The sequence below is a fragment of the Cornus florida genome, unplaced genomic scaffold (assembly GCF_030987335.1).
Source record: "Cornus florida cultivar Cherokee Brave unplaced genomic scaffold, ASM3098733v1 CherokeeBrave_3.0.0_Hap2_Chr10, whole genome shotgun sequence".
Taxonomy (NCBI): Eukaryota; Viridiplantae; Streptophyta; class Magnoliopsida; order Cornales; family Cornaceae; genus Cornus; species Cornus florida.
In genome coordinates, this window is record NW_026775580.1 from 24438898 (window position 1) to 24466177 (window position 27280).

The following is a 27280-nucleotide window of genomic DNA, read 5'->3' on the forward strand; positions in this document are numbered from 1 at the left end:
ACTCAAAAATTCAAGGTGAAATTTAATCATTCACGAATATTTTAAATTATTTTCACCATTTGATCGTGGAATTGATTCCGAATGGAACGTCAATTTTGGTTTTCGGTGCCTTGGTTTTGATTCCGATAATCATTGGAAACTCATACCCACTCATTAAACCGAGTAAAAGAATTCAAAATATTAATTTGAATTGTAATCCATCAAATTAGCCTACTTGATTGAGTTAATTTCAAACAAATTGCGAAATTAGGATCTCGGCCCATGTTACCCATTTCTGAGTTATGAGCGGGTCACAATTAATCATTAAAAAGGGTCTAGAAGGGTATAACACTTAACCTGAAGTGTTGTGCTTGTAAGGCATTTTTTTCTTTGAAGTGGTAATAATTACATTGGGTTTAAGCTTTTGCTGAAGAATAACAAAAATATAGGCCCAAAGTCATCCAAACAAGGCCCAAAGGGCCCAAAGATTTTGTTTTGACAATGAGGAGAAGATTTTGTTGAATGGAGCTTTGTATTTCAAAGTTGAACTTTATTCACTAAAACGTTTAACCAAATTCAAAACCCATATTTTCCAATAAATTTCGAACTTGAAACCTGAAGGTACTCTCTCTTCTCTCTTTACCAGCCAGTCCGAGACTGGAACTCCGACCTTAAACTCCTGTAAATAAAATGGACACAATCAGAAAACAAGCAACAAAGCTCAGAGAACAAGTCGCTAAGCAACAACAGGTGTTCTCTTCTTTCTCTTTCTCTTTCTCTCTCTACGAACAAACCCTAATTTGACTCGCCACATCTGTATAATACATTATTTTCTGTTGTTTTGAATAATTGCTTTCTTTGTTTTCATGATGCCTCTGAAATTTCGAGCTTTTTTCTTTTTGTTATTATTATTTTTTTTATTTTGTTACCAATTAGACTACATTTTCTACATTCCAACTTCTTAAAGAATTATACTATTATAATTCTTATTGATGCTTTGCTCTGTCTGGGGTTTAGTAAAATCATAGTGGTGGCAGTTTTTTTATTCATGCATATATGTGAGCAGTTATTCTTTATTATTTTTGTTTCATGAATAGAATTTGGACTTGTGTTATCTTTATTTTAGGATAAAGTTAAAGTTTTGCTGAAGGGGGTTTGATCCCCTATGAATTTAGTGAAATGGGAGTGACTTGGATTATGGATTGTAACGCTCTCAGCACCAGATTGGATTGTTCTTATACATGGAATAAAAGTGTTGGAAACATAAACAAGGACTGAGCAGACAAATGTGTATAAACCATGATTGGACCTTAAGCAGAGAGAGTCCTATATCTTATCAAATTTTTTGTTGTTGAAAACTTTTCATAAATTCTTGATCGCATTTCACTTTACATTTTTGTCACTCATTAATGGATTCAGATAAGGTCAGAACCTACTTTTGGATTTGGGTTTGGGGGTAGGTGGGTTGCGTTACTGGTGCAATTTTGGCTCTTTGATGTGACTTTCACATGCATGGCTCTACTATTGTTAAGTATGCAAAGTGGACTGGGTTTTGGCCAACCCTGCCCTTGCTTTGTCTATAGGCAGATTCTAAATATTATTATTATTTTTTTTATTTTTTATTTTTTTGACCAACAAGCCTGTGGCCTAGCGGTACAAGGCTCCTACTTCCCAAAGGGAGGTCAGGGGTTCGAACCTTAGTGGAGGCAGTGTGTGTGAATCTTAACTAGGGAATATATATATATATATATAATTTTTGGAACGACAAGTTGAAGGGTATTGTTTGTGCCAAATATTGGAGGTTCAGCCAAGCTTCTCAATTGTCTCTGAATTGACATGGGGACCAACAAAAATCCATATTACATGGACTTGGTTCCTTGTTCCTGGTGCACATGTGCATTGATGTGTCTCATTCATTTAATCTTCTAGTTATAAGTGTGAAATTTCTCTTTGCTTCGATGTAAAATAACATGTTTGGCATATTTTCTTCATTTGTTTTAAACCATCCATGTAATAGTGGAACATATTAGGAAGATCTTACTTGACTGACTTAGGAATGTCACTGCTGTTCATTATCTCAAGCATTAGGCATTTCTGATGCATAACCTGGATGGCCATACCTATGCCCACGTGATATCGTCTTCAGCAAGTCCATGTAACATTTTTTTATACACATAGCATTCAATTGGAACCCCTTTTTATGGTTCTGCCATGAGCTCTCTCCTGTTTGATGGTGGTAAAGTTTAAAGAGCTCAAATGCACAACTTCTTACTCATGCCTAAGTCAGAGTTCAGTCGCCTTGTTTTTTTTTTTTGGTCCCTATATCTCTAGATGCTGGATTGTGCTTGTGGACTTGAATACAATGTTAAGTGATGTACTAAGCCAAGCTCTTCTTTTGTTATCTTTCAAGTTTCAACACTCTTAAAATGCATGCATTATGGTTTACTAAGTCATGTAACATACATGATTTATTTTAACAGCCATTTGGCAACTTTAGTGGCCAGACTATACTTCACTAACTAAACTTCACATAGTTGATAGTTCCCCATAATATTCTGTGGATACTGGTCTATTTTGATTGGAAGAAATTTGTTAGACCAATTTACAAGATGGTCACATATACAACATGTATGCGAAGCCAAATCATAGAATGCGTTTGCATTTATTTTTACCACTGGGCCATTAGCCCGGCTGGTATAACCTCTCCTCCCTTAAAGGGGAGCTGAGGGGGTTCGAGCCCCATAGTGGGCCCTTGAGGGTATTTGTGTGAGTATTTAGCTAACCAAAAAGAAATTCAATTACTTGAGAAAACCAAGCTAACCACGTTATTGGCTATAGAACTGATCTTTCTTTCCATATTTTTAATTTGTGTATTGTGCTTCACGTCTCTTGGTTTGCTGGGCATGTGCTTCATATACGGGTGGCAGCATCATTTAATGCTATGAATACCATATTACTATTGGAACCAAAAAGAATTTTTCTATAGTCTCTACTCTCTATTGCTCTAGTCTGTAATTAATTTCAAGATGGATAACAGGTATGCCATTTTACAACCATTATTGCCAAATTACGATAATGTTACAATAATAAAGTCCATTTCTGAGGCCTCCATGTCACCTTTCTCTATTTCATTTAAATTTATTTTCCAGTTCTAACTTTTCACTTATATCGAGTTCAATTAGTTTCAGTAAGACTGGTTTGTTAGATCCTAAGAAGCATGGACACGGATACGGGACACGGATACGACACGACACGGACACAGCGACACGGCAAATCCAAAAAAATTAGGACACGGACACGGCGAATAGTATATATGTATATATATATATATATATATCAGCATTAATAATTTAAAAAAAAAAACACTGATATGTTTAGGTTGGAATATATATATATATATCACTGATATGTTAGTATATATATATATTAGCATCTTTAGGACACGGACACGGCGAATTGTGGCATCTTTAGGTTAGTATATATATATATCACCATCTTTAGGGTAGTACAAAAAAAAAAATTAACATATCAGCATTAAAAATTAAAAAAAAAAAAAAAAAAATCCAGAAAAGTGTGTCCGAGCCGTGTCCGAGCCGTGTCCGAGCCGTGTCTGAGCCGTGTCCGAGCCGTGTCCGAGCTGTCTGAGCCGTGTCTGTGCCGTGTCCAAGCCGTGTCCGAGCCGTGTCCAAGCCGTGTCCGAAAATAAAAAAAAATAAAAAAATTCCAAACACATTTTTTGGCGTGTCCGACACGTGTCGGGGCGTGTCCGACGCGTGTCCGTGTCCGACACGTGTCGGACACGGATTCTTCGCCCATTTTGGAGTGTCCGTGCTTCTTAGGTTAGATCTGTATTTTAGACATTTCAGATGATCAGTTAGGTCGCTGAGCTGAATAGTTCACTTACCTTAATCTATAGAGAATACTGATAATTTTAATCTGAAATAAGTTTCACAATGCATCATTATTCTTTCTGCTTACCTGAAAATAAGGCAAATATTGATAAGGAAGAAAACATGAAGTGCAGAAAGGGCTTCTTTGCAGACATTAAGAGGATTTGTTCCTCTATTAAATTATAATTTTATAGTAACATTTGGATTGTTGTTGACCACTTGTCAGTTTAAGATTATTGTGAGGATCATCTCCGATTGCTTTATGGTGATGTTTTGAAGTTCATGAAGGATTATCTGAAGATCCTTTTATTTATTTATTTTGTAGGTTTTGTTTGATTTCTTTTACATGGGTTTGCTTTAGTATCTGTGTAATATATTTTCACAAGCCGCTTGTTTATGATTAGAATTTTGTTTCATGAACTGAGTCTCGAATCTTACTGCGGCCTTACCAAACTTTTTTCTTTTCTTTCCTTTCTTTCTTTTATTCTTTTATTTTTGCATAATATTGCTAGGCTGTCTTCAAGCAGTATGCTAGTGAACTTGGAGGTTCAGATAAAGTAGTAACCGATGAAGTAGAATTGCAGCAGCATCAGAAACTTGAGAAGCTTTACATATCTACCCGTGCCGGCAAGGTTGCCATCATTTCTTGTTTGTATATACCTCTATCTTGTGTTTCTTTCCTCATATGTATGTCTTCTTGATTTCCAGCACTTCCAGAGAGAAGTCACCCGAGGTGTTGAAGGTTATATTGTTACTGGATTTAAGCAAGTTGAAATAGGTAAATTTTAAAGATTTTGTTGTTCTTTCATGGTATTTAATATCATTAGTCAGTTTTTTGTACTTGTCATTTCTTCCACAGGTACCAAGCTGTCAGAAGACAGCAGGAAATATGGTGCTAAAATTACTTGCACCAGTGGTAGTACATTATCCAAAGCTGCACTAAGTTATAGCATGGCTCGTGCTAAAATTGAAAAGGAACGTGGAGAGTTACTGAAAGCACTTGGCACACAGGTTTGACCAAGCTTTGTTTTATGACCATAAAGTGAAATTCTTATGTCATATGTTGCATGGGCATGATCTGTAAACCAAGGAGATGCAAACAAACAACACTGCTTATTGTGTATACATTTTCAGTATTCATTGTAACTTTAATGGTTAGAAAATCGTAATTGTCAGGTTAATTCAAATAACTGATTGTTAGAGGTGCATTTTTTTTTTTTTTTTTTCCTTATGAACTGATATTATGCCCAATTAAAGGATTTTACTGGTTATTGTGATGAGAGAACGAACAATTAGGAGGCAAAGAGGAAAAAATTGGATGGAGAGAAAGGTTGGATTTTTTTATATTATTATTATTTATTTATTTTTACTTTGAGCATCTCTACTAGTCATTACTGCAATTTCCTGCTCCATTGTCAGTATAAACTAGGTGGGAAAAGAGAAAGGAGGGAAAGAAGGGTTTGCAGGAGAATTAAGAATATTGTATATTACAAAGAGAGCCAGTAAATCATGCTCCATATTCCATTCAAGTTGTGTTGGAGAGAAGGAAAGACTTGAAGAAAGGAAAATTTAGGAACTTCTAGAATAGTAATAGGGAAAACTCATTCATGCAACTTTGTGCTCCTCTTCACTGTAAAGGGTTTTCTGACTTTTGAGTATTTTGCCATAATCTGTGTTTATAATGATAAAATTTGAGTTAACCCTTATTTCACTGAAAGAGCATAATTTGTTTTCGTATTATACTTTACAAAATAGATTCCAATGATTTGTAGGACACAGAACTAGAGTGCCATGTTTTTACAAAGGCACATATAGAAGGTGGTATTTGAGTTGGTCCTTATTTTGCTTGAAGAGCCTAATTTGTTTTCATATTACACTTGCTAAAATAGATTTTAATGAGTTGTAGGTAGTACACAGAACTGAGTGCCATGTTTTGACCAAGGCACATATTGACAGTGGTTCATGTAACCTTCAGTCATGTCTTTAACTTCCATTTAGTAAAACCTAACCCTTTTCTGAAAAAGCAGAGTAACCATGTATTTCTCCCCCATCATCTTTTCTGACAATTTAAAAAATGTGTGTGTATGAGAGAGAGAGAGAGAGAGAGAGCCAAAGCAACCACAAATTCCTTGGGAATTGGGTTTTGCCTGAGGTCAGTCCAATCCTAGAGAGATCAAGGTCTAATCTAGTGTTTCTGAGGCTCTTCAAAGGTTGCTAATTGTTTAGGTCCTAAGGTCTTCTATTTATAATGGGTGAGGGCAAGGTGGTTCTCATGTCAATATAGGTTGCTAATAAGGTCATGTTATGTGTCTAGTGTCCCTACTACAGCCCTGTGGGACTCCACCATGGGCACTGCAACTTTAATAGAAGCAGCAATTGTGCAGCATTATGGCTACAGAGGTGTTAATGTGGTGCATACAGGTGGCAGTGCAGTGACAGGATGGCACTAATCCAATAGGTGTTACCACATCATATAGGTTATATATCATTCAAGAGTCATGTGATTACTCTAGATCAGTTTGAGGTGTGTGCAGACCTTGAGGGAAGTTCATATCACACACCAAGGCAATTACTATTAGCATTGTGTAGGCCTATGGCATGTTTGAATACAACAAAGTGGGCCTTGAGAATAATTGTTCAGAAGGATTATGACATGTAGGACTCAAAATGGAACGAATACATGTGAATTCAGATCCAGATCTATATTAAATTGCCAGTAGGATCTATAGATAATCTGGTTTTGAATCGACTTTTTGGGATAGAATCCATATATGACCCATATAATTTATAAACAGATCCAAATGGAGTAAAATATACTTGATCTAGGTCGACTGTTGGGTAAAACCTGATTCATTTAAGGATTATCTAGATCCATATCCAACTCAAATCTGTGATGGATCTTTACCCGCTCCATTTAAAGCCCTAATGAAATGTTTGGATATCTCGAAGTAGTTACATATTGAGGTGAAGAAGCTCCCTGAGTCCTACTTTCTCAGCCTGTGTGTTACCCAAGTATTGACTTGTGTTGGGGGGGGGGCTGAAGTTTTGCAAATTTTACTAAAGACCTTCGAAGAATTATGCAATAATCAATATATAGACATAAGCAATTAATAACATAAATGTAAAGGAGATAACGGAAGAGAGATTGCAAACATTCACACGGAGATTTTAGCGAGGTTCGGGAACTCCTACTCCTTGGCTCAAGACCCCTCTTAAGACTTCTCAATCCACTAGTGGACCTCTTTACGGGTGGAGAGCAAACTTTTACATGAAGTAATTCCTTGCTTCACCTTGCTAAGAGAACAACCTTCCCTTAGTCTTCCTTTTGGTCACACCAACCCTTACAAATTGAAGCTAGCTTGTTTCTTCTTCCTTGGGCCACACCAGCCCTTACAAATGAAGATCAGATTTGTTGCATACAGATATATCTCTCAAAGATTGATATGCAAAAATTAGCTCACAACTAGAGTATAAATGAATATATTGAAGCTTAATACTCTATGAATGATATGAGATGTATGAATACAAGAACAAAAGCTCTTTGGATTCTAGATGATGTTTCTTTATGGTAGCAACACTAAACCCCGAAGAGTTCTGATGCAGCTAATTAAAAAATATAGCTGTTGTGCACGGGGCTCGATGCAAAATAGCCGTTTGCATTTGAATTGGACTTACATCGGTCGACCGAAATGAAATAAGGTTTGCCGAATGCCCCATTTTGGTCGTCCGAAATGACAAACCGGTCTGCCGATTGTGACTTTCAAACTAGCATGGCTACTGCCCAAATTTAGTTAGTAACTGATCGTCCGGTACATTTTGCCTATACATTTCGGTTTGCCGAAATGAAACTGCTACTTAAGAAAAACTGCTACTTCAGAAAAATGATCTAAGTTAACAAATTACATAGTTTTTCTACAGGACATCTGCACATACCTTATTTTCATTCTAAACATTTAAGTAAATGTCTTTACAGTATTTAGTATTTATATGTCCATTTACTGTAAAGACATTTACTTAAATGTTTAGAATGTAAATAAGGAAGTATCCCTCATTTGGATTCAATAAAAAATTTAAGAAAATTGAAATCCAACTAAATCAAAATGTAGAAATTCAGTTTTAGTACAAATTTGGATTTCCGACAGTTTTGGTAAAAATGAATCCGTATGTAGACTAATGTAGAATTGGTCATAAATTCTCATAAAATTAGTTTAGGCTATTTGAAGTGTAAGGAGTAATTATCGGGAAAAATTATCTTGAAAAAATGTTTTCTTCAAAAATCCATTTTTCAGACTTAGCTAAAAACACAGTTTTTCATGAGGTCCTAATGTCCGTTACCAACTCATGGTAATGAAGGCTTCATATGCCTTAATCGTTGACCAATATGAATCATGTGATTGATTTCCATGGTCTTAGCATTTCTAGCACAAGTGATGAGTTCTTTCAAAGCTTAAGCAAGCTTAAACTAACTCATTCTCTAGCATTGACTTCATATGCAAATATATATGTGATGAAGTGCATAATCTATTGCTAATGGATATAGGAACATATGGGTGATGATATGATATGCATGGTCCTATAGAGATGAGCTTCAAATGGATTCATAAATACTTTGACATTGAATCCTAAACACTCACCATCCTATCTACCCATTTCTTCAAGCTTTGTCCATGATCTCTAGGCTTTGAGGTATTCTTGCTTTCTTCCTTTGAGTTGCTTTCTTCCTCGTTGTAATCCAAGCTATATTTCTTTGCAACTTCAAGTCTTCTTTGTATTCATTTTTTTCCTTGATGTGATATTAAATAATGGAATACTTGGAATGATCTTTAGTGCTTCATTGAGGTCATTCTTTGAATTATATAGCACTCAATGTAAACATTAGTCCTTAAACACCATTAATGGTTTGTTATCATCAAAATCTCTAGATTGTCCTTGGATGGGAATCCTTAAGGTCAACAATCTCCCCCTTTTTTATGATGACTGTTAGAAGTTATATATATATAATAGTGGGTCGTTATGTAATTATGTTTAGTTAATAGGCTGTTTGTATTATTATATAAACCTTGTAACATATATAAGCCTACATAGGCTTATTAGGTTTAGTAAGTTGTTTATATATACAAAGAGAATACGATTTTGCTCTCTCTGTTTCTCTCTTGATTAAGAACATGGTATCAGAGCACAATGATCATGAGTGTGAGAGTTAGTAGGTGGGTTGGTGGTGAATCACGATTCCAATCGTGATTCAAATCGTGATTCAGATCGTGAATGTGGTTTTGATGTCTTTGTCGGCAATTTATTGTTCACCGTAATCAGATCTGAAGTGTGTTCGTCGTTTCTGCCTTCTTCATCGTCACCGGCAGCTCCTCTTTGGTGGTCGTCGTCTCTGGCTTCTTCGTCGTCGCCGGCAGAAGCTTCTTCGTCGTCGCCGGTAGAAGCTTCTTCGTCTCGATTTGCAGAGGTGAGATTGGTTTTCGGCCGGAAGTTGATTCGGCCGCTGCTCGTGGTTGGGTTGCCATCGCCTCCGCCGTATTGTTTACCGGAGTTTGTGACAGAGTGAAGAAGAAGACTCGTGTTTGGCAACACGGTTGTGCTATTCCAATCCCGGTTTATTAAACCAGGGATAGTCCAGATCCGGTCCGGTTCCAAGATCCGACCCGTACCAGAATCCGACCCGTTACAGACCTGCTTCCAGGTTCGGCTAGAATACAGAAATTTTGTTTTCTCTCCTTTTTTCTTCTCTGTTTTTGTTGGATTCAACATGGCCTCAAGTTCAAGTTCAAGTTCAGATTTGCTTTCACCCACGAACAGTCTTAATTCTCCCATGACTTCAGTTAAGCTCAATGGGAAGAATTACATATTGTGGGCCAAATCTGTTGCCATTTTTCTCAAAGGCAGAGGTCTTGGTTCTCATTTGACTAAAGAGAAACTCAAAGCAACTGATACTTCCTTTGATGCATGGGAAAAAGAAGATGCTCAGATAATCTCTGTGATGATAAACAGTATTGAACCCCAAATTAGTTCAACGTTACTTTATTTGGATACAGCCAAGGAGATATGGGATAGATTGTAGCAGTTATATTCTGGGACAGGTAATATCACCCGTGTTTATGAGCTATGTAAACAGTACTTCAATCTTGAACAAGGTACTCAAAGTATAGAAGAGTATTATTCCAAAGTTATGGGAGTCTGTGAAGAGCTGAATATGTATCAACCCATCACTGTTGATGTTCGCAGTATGCAACAACAGCGTGCGGACTTTAATGTTGTCCGGTTTCTTACTGGTTTATCATCAGCATATGAGCCTTTTCGTGCACAGATTATGAGCAGTCCAACACTTCCATCTCTTGCTGAGGTGTTTTCTCAACTTCAGCGTGCTACACTAGCAAGTGATACCTCAAATTTGAATACTGGACAGAGTGGTGAGCGTTTAGCATTGGTAGTTTCAAAGGGTGAACATAATACTTACCGTGGAGGTCGTGGGGGACGCTCCGCCCGTGGTGGTCGTGATTCACGTGGAGGACGTGGCCGTGGTAGGGAATTAAGAAAGTGTACTCATTGTGGTCTTTCTAATCATACTGTCAACTTTTGTCGGGACCTTCATGGGAAACCATCTAGTTATGCAAATCAAGTTTCCTCTTCTCCGAATGATGTCGCTTCTGGATCGCATAATGTAGCTGAATCAGATACAGTTCATGTTCCACGGGATGAGTATACTTAGTTTTTGTCTTATAAGCAAGCATCTAATTCATCTTCCACGGCTACGTTTGCCCAGTCAGGTACTGCACACACATGTCTATTGTCTTCCACTCGCAGTCCTTGGATCATAGACACTGGAGCATCTGATCATATGATCGGATGTTCTTCTCTTCTATCTGATTTTCATTCTGTACCTACTTCTCAAAGTGTTACTTTTGCTAATGGTTCATCCATTCAGGTTTCAGGTTTGGGGACAACTCAACTTAGTGATTCATTGTCTCTCTCGTCTGTTTTACATGTTCCGCAGTTTCCTTTTAACTTAATGTCTATCAGTAAGCTTACTAAATCTCTCCAGTGCTTTGTTATATTTGATCCTACTTCTTGTGTGTTTCAGGATCTCAAGACGAAGAAGATTGGTACGGGACATGAAGCCGGTGGCTTATATTATTTTGATTTCGAACCTTCTCCCGTGGCTCTTCAGTCTTCTCTGTCTCCATTCCAGTGGCATTGTCACCTTGGTCACGCGTCACTTCAAGTTTTGAAGCGTCAAGTTCCTAGTCTTAGATATTTGAAATTCTTGTCATGTGAAGTTTGTCAACTTAGTAAGCACCATCGCGTGTCTTTCAAGTCTAGGGTTAATAATCGTGTTTCTAGTCCTTTTCATTTGGTTCATTCAGATGTATGGGGTCCAATAAAACATTCTTCAATTAATAAATTTCATTATTTTGTGACATTTGTGGATGACTATTCTCGCCTGACTTGGTTGTTTCTAATGAAAGATCGTTCTGAGTTATTTTTAATTTTTCAAAAATTTCGCAAAGAAATCAAAACTCAATTTGGTTCGTATTCTACGTTCTGATAATGCTAAGGAATATTCTTCAACTCCATTTGATACATATCTTAGTGATAAAGGAATTATTCATCAAAATTCATGTGTTTATACTCCACAACAAAATGGAGTTGCAGAACGTAAGAATCGACATCTCTTAGAAGTAACTCGTGCTCTTTTGTTTCATATGCGTATGCCTAAATGGTTTTGGGGTGATGCTGTTCTTACAGCTTGTCATCTTATTAACCGTATGCCGTCATCTGTATTAAATGGCAAATCTCCACATTCTATTTTATTTCCTGATTCTCCTTTGTTTTCTCTTCCTCCTAGGGTTTTTGGATGTGTATGTTATGTCCACAATCTTGGTCCTGGTTTTGATAAACTAGACCCACGTGCCACAAAGTGTGTATTTCTTGGCTACTCTCGCTCTCATAAAGGTTATCGCTGCTATAGTCCTGTTTCTCAACGGTACTTTATTAGCGCGGATGTCACATTTTCTTAGTCCATCCCGTATTTTTCAGATACTGATTCACTTCTTGATATCAATCTTGAGTCGCCTCCTTCTGCCGTTCCTCTTCCCTCACCTTATCTTCAATCTCAATCTCTGGTTCCTTCATCTGCCCCGTTACAGGTGTACAAACGAAGACCAAAGCCATCTGCTGTCGTGCCTCCTCCATCATCTTCAGAGTCTTTGGATCCGACAAATTCCACTGTGTCTGATTCCTTGCCGATTGCACTTCGTAAAGCTCCTCGCTCGTGTGCTACTAAACATCCCATTGCTCATTATGTTTCTTATAATTCCTTATCACCATCATTCTCATGTTTTTCCGCTCAGTTGTCTACTACATTTGTTCCTAAGACTGTGCAGGATGCTTTGTCTGATTCGGGTTGGAGGAAAGCAATGCAGGATGAAATGGATGCTTTGCATACGAATGGCACGTGGACTCCTGTTCCATTACCTCCAGGTGTCAAACCTGTTGGTTGTCGCTGGGTATATACTGTGAAGTATCTTCCGGATGGGTCCGTTGAGCGTTTAAAAGCACGTCTTGTTGCCAAAGGTTATACCCAGACTTATGGTATTGATTATTGTGAGATGTTTGCACCTGTTGCTAAGATTTCCTCTATTCGTGTGTTGATTTCTCTTGCTGCTAATAGGCATTGGCCTCTGTTTCAGTTAGACGTTAAAAATGCTTTTTTGCAGTGTGACTTAGCAGAAGAGGTTTATATGGAGCAACCACCTGGGTTTGTTGCTCAGGGGGAGTATCTTCACACTGTTTGTCGCCTTAAAAAGGCTCTATATGGCTTGAAACAATCTCCACGGGCTTGGTTTGGAAAATTCTCTGATGCGGCATTAAAGTTTGGTCTTCAGAGGTGTCAGACTGACCATTCGATATTTCACCAGCGCACTAAAGCTGGTTTCATAATTCTTGTGGTGTATGTTGATAATATTGTGATCACAGGTAATGATTCTGAAGGCATTGCTAAGTTGAAGTTGTTTCTGCAAAATCGATTCCACACTAAAGACTTGGGTATACTTAGGTATTTCTTGGGTATTAAAGTAGCTAGATCCAAGACAGGTATAAGTTTATCCCAACGAAAGTATGTGTTGGACTTATTAGATGAAACAGGTATGTTAGGTGGTCGTCCGGTTGATACTCCTATGGATTCAAATACAAAACTTGTAGCTGATGTGGGTGATCTATTTAGTGACCTGGGCAGATTTCGTCGCCTTGTTGGGAAATTAATTTATCTCACTATCACTCGACCTGATATTTCATATGCTGTTAGTGTTAGTCAGTTCATGGGAGCCCCTAGAATGCCACACTGGATTGCTGTTCTTCGGATTCTCCGATATCTCAAGCAAGGTTCAGGTTTTGGGTTACTATATAAACCAAATGGTCATCTCAGGGTGGAAGGTTTTACAGATGCTGACTGGGCCGGTTCTCCTTCAGATAGGAGATTTACTACCGGCTACTGCACATTTGTAGGAGGAAATCTAGTTACATGGCGAAGGAAAAAGCAAACGGTGGTAGCTCGATCTAGTGCTGAAGCTGAGTATAAGGCAATGGCCCATACCACTAGTGAGTTGACATGGATACAACATTTTCTAAAAGAACTTGGGTTGACAGTTGAAGCTCCTACTCCATTGTTCTGTGATAATCAAGCAGCAGTTCACATTGCATCAAATCCTGTGTTTCATGAGAGGACCAAACATATTAAAGTTGATTATCACTTTATTCGAGAAAAAATATTACGTGGGAGCATCTCTACTCCATTCGTGAAGTCTGAAGATCAATTAGCTGATATGTTTACCAAAGCATTGGGTCATAATCGATTAAGAACTATCTGTTCCAAGCTGGGATTATTTGATATATATTCTCCAGCTTGAGGGGGAGTGTTAGAAGTTATATATATATAATAGTGGGTCGTTATGTAATTATGTTTAGTTAATAGGCTGTTTGTGTTATTATGTAAACCTTGTAACATATATAAGCCTACATAGGCTTATTAGGTTTAGTAAGTTGTTGATATATACAAAGAGAATACGATTTTGCTTTCTCTGTTTCTCTCTTGATTAAGAACAATGACAAAACATTGATGTGTTCATAAGCAAGTGGAGTAACATTTGAAAAATGCTCACCCTATCAAAGTGCATGCAATGAACATAATGTTATAAAATAACATGCTTTCTATATCATAAATCATTTTAAACATAAACATACATTTAAGATAATTCACACATCACATATCTCTCCCCCTTTGGCATCTCAAAAAGGTGGGAGGCCTAAACGACTTCATTGCATTTATCATTTAGCAAGGTGAAGCAATGATTATCATGAAATGACAATAGTAGTATTAATGACGATAATATGCTTTGGAATGAGACATGTAAGCAATTATATCATAAGAAGCCAATTTCATTGATAGCATGAGTTCAATAGATCATTAAGGTTAATGACATGTACAAAAGTATACATAAGACATAACCACAGATGAAATATAAACTCAAATAGGCAAAAAGTATACATAATAAAAAAAAAAAAAAAAAAAAAAAATGAAGCTTTGACTAGAATAAGCCAAAAGGCAAACAACCTTTGTAGAGGCAAATCTAGGAACTTAAGTGTGCTTCAATCCAAATATAAATTTTTCCATTTGATATTTTCAAGGAGGAGGGAAAAATCATCAAAGTCATGAAAACTCATGAGTATGAATATTATGACCAACAAGTCATTTTGTAGCATGCTTGCCAATTTCAAGATAAGTCGATGAAGCTTAGCAAAGCTTGCAATATTCCTTCACAAGAGATTAACAAAAATCTCCCCCTATCAACATGCTTCCATTTACATCATATATCATTTAATGATTATGCAACTAATAAAACAATGAAGCAATGATAGGTAAAGTATGTTTAAGATATATCATGAAGTAAGTCATACTTAAAAACCCTTAATTCATTAATGAAAATGATAAGGTGTATCATTTGAAGTTTAAGGGTTTCCCGAAGGTATATAAAGCAAATTGACAAATTTAGGAGAAAAGATTAAAATTGTATATTAATTGAGAAAGCCAATACACGGCTTATATACACAAATTACAGCCTGTACAAAGCTAATCACAGGGAGATAAAATAGGAAACTAACCTTCCTACCTTTCCTAAAAATGAATTAGAATCAATTTCTAAATTAGTGGGATTCTCTAATTTATTATCCCATGATTCTAGGAAAGTCTAAATTAGTGGGATTCTCTAACTTATTATCCCATGATTCTAGGAAAGTCAATGATACACATAAAATACATTCCTAACGAATCCACCTATGGAGGGAATAAATCTTTTACTTTCCAACACTCCCCCTCAAGCTGGGGAATATGCATCTTTCATTCCCAGCTTGGAAATTGATTCTTGAAACGCTGCACTTCCTAGTCCTTTTGTAAGCACATCAGCAAGTTGACCATTGGTTGAGACGTATGGAGTACAAATTAAGCCACTATCCAACTTCTCCTTTATGAAATGTCTATCGACTTCCACGTGCTTTGTTCTTTCATGTTGAACAGGATTGTGAGCAATGCTAATGGCAGACTTGTCGCAAAATAACCTCATTGGTCCTTCCCACTTGATTCTTAAATCTTCCAGAATTATCTTGAGCCATAGTAACTCGCATACTCCTTGAGTCATTGCTCTAAACTCTGCCTTCGCACTCGATTTAGCTACCACATTCTGCTTCTTACTTCTCCATCTTACAAGGTTGCCTCCAAGGAAAGTACAATAACCCGTGGTGGAACGTCTATCAATAAGTGAGCCTGCATAATCTGCATCAATATATGCCTCTAAGACTAATCTAGTGTTCCTTTTAAATAAAATTCCCTTGCCAGGACTAGTTTTTAGATAATGTAGTACTCTATAGACTGCCTGTAGGTGAACTTCTCTTGGGTTGTGCATAAATTGGCTAACCACGCTCACGGTATATGCAATGTGTGGCCTTGTGTGAGCAAGGTATATAAGCTTCCCTACTAATCTCTGGTACCTTTCCTTGTCAACGGCTGGATCTTCACTTGCTTCCCCGAGTTTGTGATTTGGATCGATCGGTGTGGAGCTTGGTTTACATGCTAGCGTCCCTGTCTCCCTTAGAAGATCAGTTACATATTTCTGTTGTGAAATGAAAATGCCTTCTCTGGAATGGGCTACTTCAATTCCTAGGAAGTACTTCAATCTTCCTAGTTCTTTTATCTCGAATTCTCTGATTAGGCATTTTCTCAAGGCTTCCTTCTCCTTCTCATCATTTCCTGTCACAATTATGTCATCGACATATACCAAAAGAGCCGTGACTCCCCCTGCATTCGAGTGTTTAATAAAGAGAGTATGATCCCCTTGACTCTGTTTATATCCAGTGGCAAGCATTACTTTAGCAAATCTTCCAAACCAGGCCCTTGGTGATTGTTTCAGGCCATATAACGCTTTCTTCAGTTTGCAAACTCTGTTGCTGCTCAGATTTCCCTTGAAGCCTGAAGGGATATCCATGCATATTTCCTCCTCTAAATTACCGTGAAGAAAAGCATTTTTTACATCAAATTGTTCCAAGTACCAATTGAAGTTGGCTGCTAGTGATAACAAGACTTTTACCGTACTCATTTTAGCCACCGGAGCAAATGTCTCCTGATAGTCAACACCATAGGTTTGCGTGTATCCCTTTGCCATGAGCCTAGCTTTGTATCTCTCCAAAGATCCACCTGACCTGTACTTCACTGTAAACACCCACTTGCATCCTACAGTCTTCTTTCCTGGTGGTAGGTCGACAATTTCCCACGTTTGATTCTTCTCTAGTGCCTGCATCTCTTCTCTCATAGCATCTTTCCATTTCTCATCAGATAATGCCTCAGATAATGTATCAGGAATATGAATAGTGTTTAGGCTGACTAGGAAGCTCCTATGTGCTTGTGAGAATTTTTTAAATGACACAAACTTCGCTAAAGGGTACAATCGGTGTTTAGTGCATTCTCTTGGGCCTTTCCTAATGGCAATGGGAATATCATGGTTATGTGGAGTTTCTGGAGCTGTATTTACCTCATTCTCAGGATTAGGCGTTGAATCTTGGATTTGCACAGGATTAGGACCTCGGTCTCTTTGTCTTGAATACACCTGCGAAAACCTCATAGAGTCACGAAGTTCATTATTCCCTATCATTGGACTTTGAATAGGAGTAGTATTTGACACAAAAACGGGCTGTGATGATGGTTCAGGAGGTAGCTGTGATGATGGTTCAGGAGGTATAGATTGAATTGGCACAAAAACTGGGTTGGAGTCCAATGGAACAGGTGGAAAGTCTCTGTCCTTATCTTCAATGAATGCCAGAGACTCCCCCTGAAGATAAGGCTGAGTGAAATATGGTATTTTTTCTTCAAAAGTGACATCAATAGAGACAAAGAACTTCTTGGTAGGTGGATGGTAACACTTGTAACCTTTTTGAGTAGATGAATAACCCACAAAAATACACTTGGTGGCTCTTGGATCTAGCTTCCCTCTATTATGGCTATGGACATGAACAAAAGTAGTGCATCCAAAGATTCTTGGAATGAGGTTGTTTGTTGTTCTTAGATCTGGATAAAAACGGGCAAGTGTCTCCATTGGTGTTTGAAACCCCAGCACCCTCGAAGGTAATCTGTTGATTATGTATGCAGCTGTAAGCACAGCTTTCCCCCAGAAAGTTTTTGGGACATTTTGATGGAAGAGAAAGGCTCGGGTTGTAGCTAATAAATGACCATTCTTCCTCTCTGCCACTCCGTTTTGTTGTGGAGTAACGCAAGAGGATTCATGGATAATTCCCTCCTTTTGAAAGTATGGAGATAAGGTTTGATTGAAATAATCCCTTGCGTTATCCGATCTAAATCTCTTTATTTTAACCCCAAACTGGTTTTGAATCATGTTATGGAAATTTGGAAGCACACTGCTTACATCCGATTTAGATTTAAGAAGAAAGATCCAGGAGACTCTAGTGCAATCATCGATAAAGGAAACAAACCATCGTGAACCAGACACATTTTTAACTGTGGAAGGCCCCCATATATCACTATGAATTAAAGAAAATGGAATTGAACTTCTTTTATCACTAACCGGAAAGTGGAGATTCATGGATAATTCCCGCTTGTGTTTTGCAAATTCGCACACATCACAATGAAAATATTCAACTTTCAGCCCCTGAAACAAGGAAGGAAACATAGTTTTCAAAATTCCAAAAGATGGATGTCCTAGTCTAAAATGATGAAGCCAAATAATGTCTTTATTGGATGATGAAAGAAATGACTGAGATAATTTATTCCTGACAATATAAGATTTTCCTGTTTCTTCAAGATAGTAGAGCCCATTTTTCTCCTTAGCAAGTCCAATCTTCCTCCCCGAATCCTGGTCCTGAAATGTACAGCAAGAAGGATAAAACAAAACATTACAGTTCATGTCATGAGTGAGTTTTTGTATGGATATCAGGTTGGTGGACAATTTAGGGACATGAAGGACATTTTTTAGTGTGAGAGATGGACTGATATGGATATCCCCTAGACCTGCTACGGTAGTGGGAGAACCATCTGCAACAGCTATTTTTCGATTGCTTGGACAGGGGTTATAAGTGCTAAAATTTAGTGAAGAGTGAGTCATGTGATCTGTAGCTCCTGAGTCAATAACCCATAGATTCCTAATAGGTTCATCTGAGACATGTAATCCGTGAGAAACAGAAAACTTACCTGAGAGTGCGAGAGAACATGCACCACTTGGTTTCTCCAATGATCCTAGAAGCCCCCTTATCTTCTCGATCTCCTCATCATTGAACACGCTCTGTTCTTGAGACTTTTCGTGGCTCAACTGATTTGTGACAAAGTTGGCTTGGCTTCTCTGTTGTCCTCCTCAGTATTCCCACTCTCTGCTTGGTGGTTTACCATTCAACTTCCAACATTTCTCTCTAGCGTGTCTTGGTTTCTTGCAATAGGTACACCAAAGAGTATTCTTGCTGCCCTTTCCTTGAAACCGTGACAAATCTGCCTTACCACTTTCTTGAATTGATGGCCGTTCTGTCTTCGTCACCATAGCTGATCCTTCTAGGGCTTGGGGTTCAAGCATAACCCCCCTGCGACCCTCCTCCGCCCGGATTAGAGAGATGGTCTCATTTAAAGATGGTACCTCCTCCTTGCCAAGAATCTGAACCCTGACTTGATCAAACTCAGCATTGAGTCCTGCGAGAAAATCATAGACTCGATCTTTTTCGATAAAGCCCTTCAAGATTGCAGCATCTTCTGGACATTTAGTCTTAATGCACCGGTAATGATCAAGTTCCTGCCACAGATTCTGTAGTGAATTCGCATACTCCGTGACTGACTTTCCACCTTGTTTCATCGCACCAGTCTTGACCTTAATCTCGTACACTTGTGCTGCATCACGAGTCTTCGAATAAGTCTGTCGAATAACATCCCAAACCTCTTTGGCAGTGGACAAGAACATGCAGGTGTCGCTGATTTTTGGATTCATTGAATTCCACAACCATGACATGATCATGGAATCTGCTTCATCCCACGCATTGAACTTTGGATCTCCTTTCTTTGGACTTGTCCCTAGGAGATGGCTGAGCTTCCCTTTTCCCTTCAAATAGGTTTGAACAAGTTGGGACCACTTCAAAAAATTCTTCCCATTCAGTTTGTATGCCACCTGAATGTTCTGCAGATCACTGGATGCTTGATGCAAGATGACTTCCTCAGAAGATGATTTGGTCTCAGACATATTGGATTGGGTTTAAGAAAAGAATAAACTCAGAGAAAAATGGCAATGAAGGCCAAGGTGTTTCCAGAAAAAGATAAGGAAAAAATAAAAGTAATCTCTCTTTGGCAATAAAGGCTGAAGAGACTGTGATTCCCAGAAAAGAGCCTAGTGCTCTGATACCATGACAAATTTAGGAGAAAAGATTAAAATTGTATATTAATTGAGAAAGCCAATACACGGCTTATATACACAAATTACAGCCTGTACAAAGCTAATCACAGGGAGATAAAATAGGAAACTAACCTTCCTAACTTTCCTAAAAATGAATTAGAATGAATTTCTAAATTAGTGGGATTCTCTAACTTATTATCCCATGATTCTAGGAAAGTCTAAATTAGTGGGATTCTCTAACTTATTATCCTATGATTCTAGGAAAGTCAATGATACACATAAAATACATTCCTAACGAATCCACCTATGGAGGGAATAAATCTTTTACTTTCCAACACAAATAACAAGATGTAACAATTCATGAAAACAAATGTGAGAAAGATAATTAAATAGGGATTGGACCATGAGAAATTAGAGAGAGTGAGATGAAATTATAACACATAGAAGCAAGTATGGCCAAAATAATTAAAAATAAGGCCTTTATATCAAAAGATCTTCCTTTTATAAAAATATGCTGATTTGTTTATGATTGAGTGCTCAAAATGCTTTGAAAAACATATATGACATGAAAAACATGTATCATATGTAAGTAGTGGCACTACTCCTAGTCATATGAACTCCTGATTATGCAAAAGCATATCTTCTTTAAGAGATGTGGTGAGAGATTGGCTACCCGATTCTTCATGTGGATGAGCTTAATGTCTTTTTTATACACATTTTTTAAGAAATGATGTAGAAACATCATATGAAGTTCTAAAGTGCTGAAAATGGTTGCATTAAATAGTAAAGCACTCGTGAGATCACATTTGTCATATAAGCTAGAACAAAAAAAAATGTTTTTTTAATCTTATAATCCCAAGGCTAAAGTGTCAAATAAATGTATGAAATTTAATTTTCATGACACTTAAGGAATTTTAATCCTTAGAAGAAGTCAAGTTTACTCATCATGCTAATTTCAATTCATTTTGCATGCTAGAGGTAAACTTCTTGGCACAAAGCATGAATGTTGATTCAAAGATAATACAATTCATACAAGTCTAATCAACATTATGTCCTCAATGGTTTTGAAAATGATGAGATGCATAAATACCAATTATGTCGAAACCCATCACTCATGAGAAAATCACTTAAGCCTTTCAAAATGAGCTCTAAGAGCTTATTTATAAGTACATAAGGCAATTGATAATTTTAAACATGTTGTTCAAAATTTTTGCATTTCAAGTCCGGGTGATTTTTCCTTAAAAGACTTTTTAGATATGAAGTCAATAAGTCATGCATTTGATAAAAATCATTTCATGCAAAAGCATGTAGCATTCTTATTCCTTTAATTCAAGGTCATATGTACAAAGACATATATTCAAGACATTTTACTTGGTTAACCCATTGGGAATAAACTCTAACTTAGTTACCAATAACGACCCACAATGCCTATCATGATGTCATTTAAAGCCCCTTAAGTGCTGGTGCTGCGCACACATTGGTCAACCGGAATGACTCCATCGGTTGGCCGGTTTACACCCCTAAAGCATTTTAGGTTTGCTTATATTGGTTGTCTGATGTACATTTTAGGACTGCCGAAATGACCATTTCGGTCGTCCAGTTTTAGCTTCGGTCGACGGTTTGTGCAGGAATGAAAACTAGTAAATTTGCTCATTGTAATAAAACTTGAATTTCCAGATTTGAACCAATCATCTTTTAGTTCAAATGATTTCATTTTATGTGCTAGTGATGCCAAGAATGTAAATGAAACATTTAAAATCACAAAGGCACATGAATGACTTTCTAGATATAGCTACTTAGAATAAATCTAAATGAAGTAGCTTTTAACATCTTTGGGTGACTTTCTTTAATGGCATGCAATTCCAAATATCTTTCACAAATTTAGTCTTGATTAATAATAAATGCATGCTAGCATGTTTAAGTCACATAATCCAAGATAAACTACTTTAACATCGACATTTTTGCAACAAGTAGCATTCATGTTAAGATCACTAACCACATTAATTATACCATGACTAGATATAGGGATAATAATATAATTCTTATCACATAACACAATTAAGTCACATTTTAGCCCATCAAATAAAAGGCACATTTGTGATGAGGAGGGGATATTTACCAAAGCAATCTATATCATTAGCTTTGGCGAAGGTTCTCATTGTAGTGCATCCCTCATCTTTTTGTGAGAGGAAATCATGGCTTGATTTCTCTTTTTGTGCTTTAGTCATCCATTTTTGAGAATTCACAAGTTCTTGAGTGAAAGATATCCAACCTACAAAATATACTCAAGTGGTATTCTTTGGTACCCAATTCTTTTAGGGTCCTCATTAGTTAGTACACATTTATATGGTTCATTTTGGAACTTAATTCAATAAAGCACAAATGTGATACTTCCTTTAGTTAACATGCTTGAACAAATTTGCAATTTTAGTGGATCTAGCATGCTAGTGCATTTGTCAATTCAAGGAATAGACATGCTTGTGATTACGTTCAACTCAATGACTTAATATGAAATGAATAAGAGTTGAGTGAAGTTGTACACTTTCATATATGGATTATGGTAAAAGGTACCATGTGCATTATCCATGATAGAATCTAGAATTGACAAAATATATGAGATACTTCCTAAATGGGCAAAGTCAAATAAAGTACCCAAATTTGAAATCCTTAAAAGATTCAACAATTATAAGGAAGATACATTTCTTTCCCTAATCAAATTTACATTTCAAAGAATGATAACTTATTGGAAAGTAATGCTTCATGAGACCTACACTTTATAAAGCAATTTTATCAAATTCTAAGTGTAGCAATTCAAATGCAATTTCAAATATGTAATGCATAAATAAAATTATTTTCAATCAATAAACTATGTATTATTCTAAGTGTAGCAATTCAAATGCAATTTCAAATATGTAATGCACAAATAAAATTATTTTCAATCAATAAACTATGTATTAAAAACAGTTTGCATAAAACAATGAGTACTTGGAGCATGAAGATAAGAATTCCATAATAAATAACATATTATTATAGTCTTCATTTCTAACATAATTCATTCAAGAACTCCTCATATATGATGACCAAAAGCTTAAGGATTTATTTTCATTTAGCAACAATTTATTGATCATAAATGATTCTAACATGCCAAAAGAGTCCAGCAATAAAAAGTTTGTATGAAGTATACCAATTACCATGCTTTTGTAGTTGTTCCCAATTGTAATGCTTCTTTGCTTTGAGAGTGAAGAATTTGGAACATTTTTTACATCCCATGTTGAACAACCATTATCAAGAAGCCATTTTTCCTTGGATGAAAAAGATTCCTTCAAGCAACCCTACAAGGTAAACTTGGGAAATCTTCGTTTGGTACTCAAATTTTCTTGGGTCCGTAAGTGTTAGGCAATGGCACAAAAATTCTTTTTTGGAACCCAAATCTTCTTGATCCTTTTCTTCTTTCTAAATGGACCATTGTAAATTTTGTGTCCTAACTTTCTACAATAATTGCATTTAGAGTAATGAAAAGAACTTTTGACAAAGGAGTCATTTGAGCACTTTCTCTTTTTCATTAAACATGCATCTTTAATATTAGGAGCATATCCTATCTCATTTTTGAAAGAGACAACTTTTTGCTTACCAAGCATAGTACCTAGGTTTTCCTTTCCTTTTGTGAATTTAGCTAAAGTGTCATTTTGATCATTAATGATTTTATTTAACGATTCATTTTTAGGGACAAGATCAATTGATGGTGACTCTTTAGATAATACACGCTTATTTTCCTTTTTGAAAGACTCATTTTCATTTTTGACTCTTTAAGAATGACATTCTTCAAATTTCTTTCTCTAGCACCTTATATAGATCTTTAAAAGCATCATGTAATTCATTATGTGCATCAACTAATTCATCATATGAAATATCTAAATCAAATGAATCATGGTTAGAGTTTACCTCATCTTTGTCGGCCATGAGACAAAGAGCAACATCTTCATGATATTCAACAATTACTTTGACGTCACTTGCTTCTTTGTTAGAAGCTTGGAGAGCTTTATTCTTCTTTTGAATTTCTTCTTTTTCCTCACTATAGGAGGATTCATCATGAGCATTCAAATGATTAGTAATGTTAGTAGAACAAGAATATATTTCACTATTTGAACCACTGTCATTCATGCTATAAGATTCATATTCATTGATAGACATGCATAAATTTGATTCCTCAACATTACTAGTACTAATATGGAATATCTTAAGTGCGTCCCAAATTTCTTTTGCCGTTTTACAATTAGCAATTCTATTGAACGCATTTTTGTTCAATGCATAATAAAGATTATTTATGGCTTTAGCAATGCATTGAACTAATTTATGGTCATTTGCATGCTATTCTTTCTTTTCTTTAGGAACCATTGTCTTTTCTGCTTCTTTGAATGGTCCATTAACTATAACAAGCCAAATTTGATAGTCTATGGATTGGAGAAAGTTCATCATTATATATTTCCAATAGCTATAATTGGTTCCATCAAAAAAATGGAGGTCTATCAATACATTGTCCTTCTAAGTGTGTGACTATGCCATTGTTGGCTCTGATACCAATTGTTGCCTAAGAATTGACTCTAGGGAGGGGTGGGGGGTTTAATAGAGTCAATGGCAAACAATGGCCAATTTTTAGTTTTGCAAATTTTACTAAAGACCTTCTAACAATTATGCAATAATCAATATATAGACATAAGCAATTAATAACATAAATGTAAAGGAGATAAGGGAAGAGAGATTGCAAACATTCACACAGAGATTTTAGCGAGGTTCGGAAACTCCTCCTACTCTGCTCAAGATTCCTCTTGAGACTTCCCAATCTACTAGTGCACCTCCTTACGGGTGGAGAGCAAACTTTTACATGAAGTAACTCCTTGTTTCACCTTGCTAAGAGAATAACCTTTCCTTAGTCTTCCTTTGGGTCACACCAAGCTTTACAAATTTAAGCTAGCTTGCTTCTTCTTCCTTGGGCCACACCAACCCTTACAAATGAAGATCAGATTTGTTGCATACAAATATATCTCTTAAAGATTGATATGCAAAAATTAGCTGACAACTAGAGTATAAATGAATTAATTGAAGCTCAATACTCTATGAATGATATGGGATGTATGAATATAAGAACAAAAGCTCTTTGGATGTTTGATGATGTTTCTCTATAGTAGCAACACTAAATTCCGAAGTCCCCTGCTCTATTTATAGAGTTCTGATGCAGCTAATTAAAAAATATAGCTATTGTGCACGGGGCTCGATGCAAAATAGCCGTTTGCATTTGAATTGGACTTACATCGGTTGACTGAAATGAAATAAGGTCTGTCGAATTCCCCATTTCGGTCGTCCGAAATGACAAACCGGTCTGCTGGTTTTGACTTTCGAACAAGCATGGTTACTGCCCAAATTTAATTAGTAACCAGTTGTCCGGTGCATTTTGCCTATACATTTCGGTCTACCGAAATGAAACTGTTACTTCAGAAAAATGATCTAAGTTAACAGATTACACAGTTTTTCTACAGGACATCTGCACATGCCTTATTTCTATTCTAAATATTTGAGTAAACGTCTTTACAGTATTTATATATCCATTTACTGTAAAGACATTTACTTAAATGTTTCGAATGTAAATAAGGAAGTACCCCTCATTTAGATTCAATAAAAAATATAAAAAAATTGAAATCCAACTAAATCAAAATGTAGAAATTTAATTTTAGTACAAATTTGGATTTCTGACAATTTTGGTAAAAATGAATCCGTATGTAGACCAATGTAAACTTGGTTCTAAATTCTCATAAAATCAGTTTAGGCTATTTGAAGTGTAAGGAGTAATTATCGGGAAAAATTATCTTGAAAAAATGTTTTCTTTAAAAATCCATTTTTCACACTTGGCCAAAAACACAGTTTTTCTTGGGGTGCATTCAGACGTTTTAATGTCCGTTACCAACTCATGGTAATGAGGCTTCATATGCCTTAATTGTTGACTAATATGAATCATGTGATTGATGTGCATGGTCTTAGCATTTCTAGCACAAGTGATTTCTAGCACAAGTGATGAGTTCTTTCAAAGCTTAAACAAGCTTGAACTAACTCATTCTCTTGTAATGACTTCATGTGCAAATATATATGTGATGAAGTGCATAGTTTATTCCTAATGGATATAGGAACATATGGGTGATGATATGATATGCATGGTCCTATAGAGACGAGCTTCAAATGGATTCATAAATACTTTGACATTGAATCATAAACACTTACCATCCGGTCCATCCTGTCTACCCCTTTCTTCAAGCTTTGTCCATGATCTTTAGGCTTTGAGGTATTTTTGCTTTCTTCCTTCTTTTGAGTTACTTTCTTCCTCGTTGTAGTCCAAGCTATCTTTCCTTGCAACTTCAAGTGTTCTTTGTATCCATTTCTTTCCTTGATGTGATCTTGAATAATGGAATACTTGGAATGTGAATAATCTATATCACACTCAATGTAAACATTAGTTCTTAAACACCATTAATGGTTTGTTATCATCAAAACCTCTAGATTGTCCTTGGATGGAATCCTTAAGGTCAACAATGTGCTTGAGAATTCATTAGGTTTCTTTGTATCTTCATGCAAGTCTTATATTTAAAGGAGAGAGACTTGTAATATTCTTAAGAGATACCTGTAGAAGAGTCAACAAGACTTCTATAGAGAAGAAATCTTTGCAATGCTCTTTAGAGGTGCCTGTTGATAAGACTACAAGGCTTGTATGTACGGAACTGGTTCTTTCTTTTATTATATAAATGCCTATAGAGAAGGTTAATGACTATTCGAGATAATATATTTCATGCCTATATATAATAAAAAGTTAAAAACAAACTTGGGAAATAAAAAATTATATATGCATATATAAAAGGTGTTGTAAAGTAGGAAATATATGTAAAGAAAAATTAAACGTGAAAAACACGAAGATATTATGTGGTTCAGCCACTAGGGCTTACATCCGCGGCACAAAGAGCCCAAAGGACTACATCATTTTTATAATACGCTCTCAACTCATACACAATACAATAGTGGAGGCTCCTCTATATAGGAGAAGGCATTATGAGAATGGAAAGAGATAGAAAATAGGAAACAAGGAGGATTTTTCTCCACTGATTCCTCTAATAACAACAAATCTTCAATAATAGAAAACTACATCAATTACTCGAGGATTTTCCTCCACTAATTCCCCCATTAAATCTTTAATACTCCCCTTCGAGTTGGATCATGAATGCCCAACTTGCCATTGAGGTGACGAGTAGTAGCAAGTGCGAATGATGAAGAGAGTTGAGAGAAGGCGAAGAACAATGCTACCGAACACACCAGCAACTCAAACAAGTAAAGCCGGAGACATGGCAAAGGCGAAGACAATGCTATCGAACAAACCGGAAGCCCAAACAAGTCAATACAAACTGCCGGAGACACGACAAAGGTGAAGAACAGTGCTATCGA

The 27280-nt window shown here is 36.5% G+C and overlaps 1 protein-coding gene across 2 annotated transcripts in view; it reads left to right on the forward strand.

Moving 5' to 3' along the window:
• The first annotated feature begins 521 nt into the window (after positions 1 to 521).
• Positions 522 to 27280, forward strand: part of LOC132276750 (SH3 domain-containing protein 2-like) — a 41217-nt gene continuing 14458 nt past the window's right edge. Inside the window, exons 1-4 of one of the 2 annotated variants that reach the window (XM_059778336.1) lie at positions 522 to 729; positions 4397 to 4501; positions 4578 to 4647; positions 4729 to 4880. In XM_059778336.1, the coding sequence (XP_059634319.1) occupies positions 670 to 729; positions 4397 to 4501; positions 4578 to 4647; positions 4729 to 4880 (387 nt within the window). In that variant the 5' untranslated portion in view covers positions 522 to 669. Of the gene's footprint in view, positions 730 to 4381; positions 4502 to 4577; positions 4648 to 4728; positions 4881 to 27280 lie in introns of both variants that reach the window. The other variant, XM_059778335.1, reaches the window with a different exon arrangement.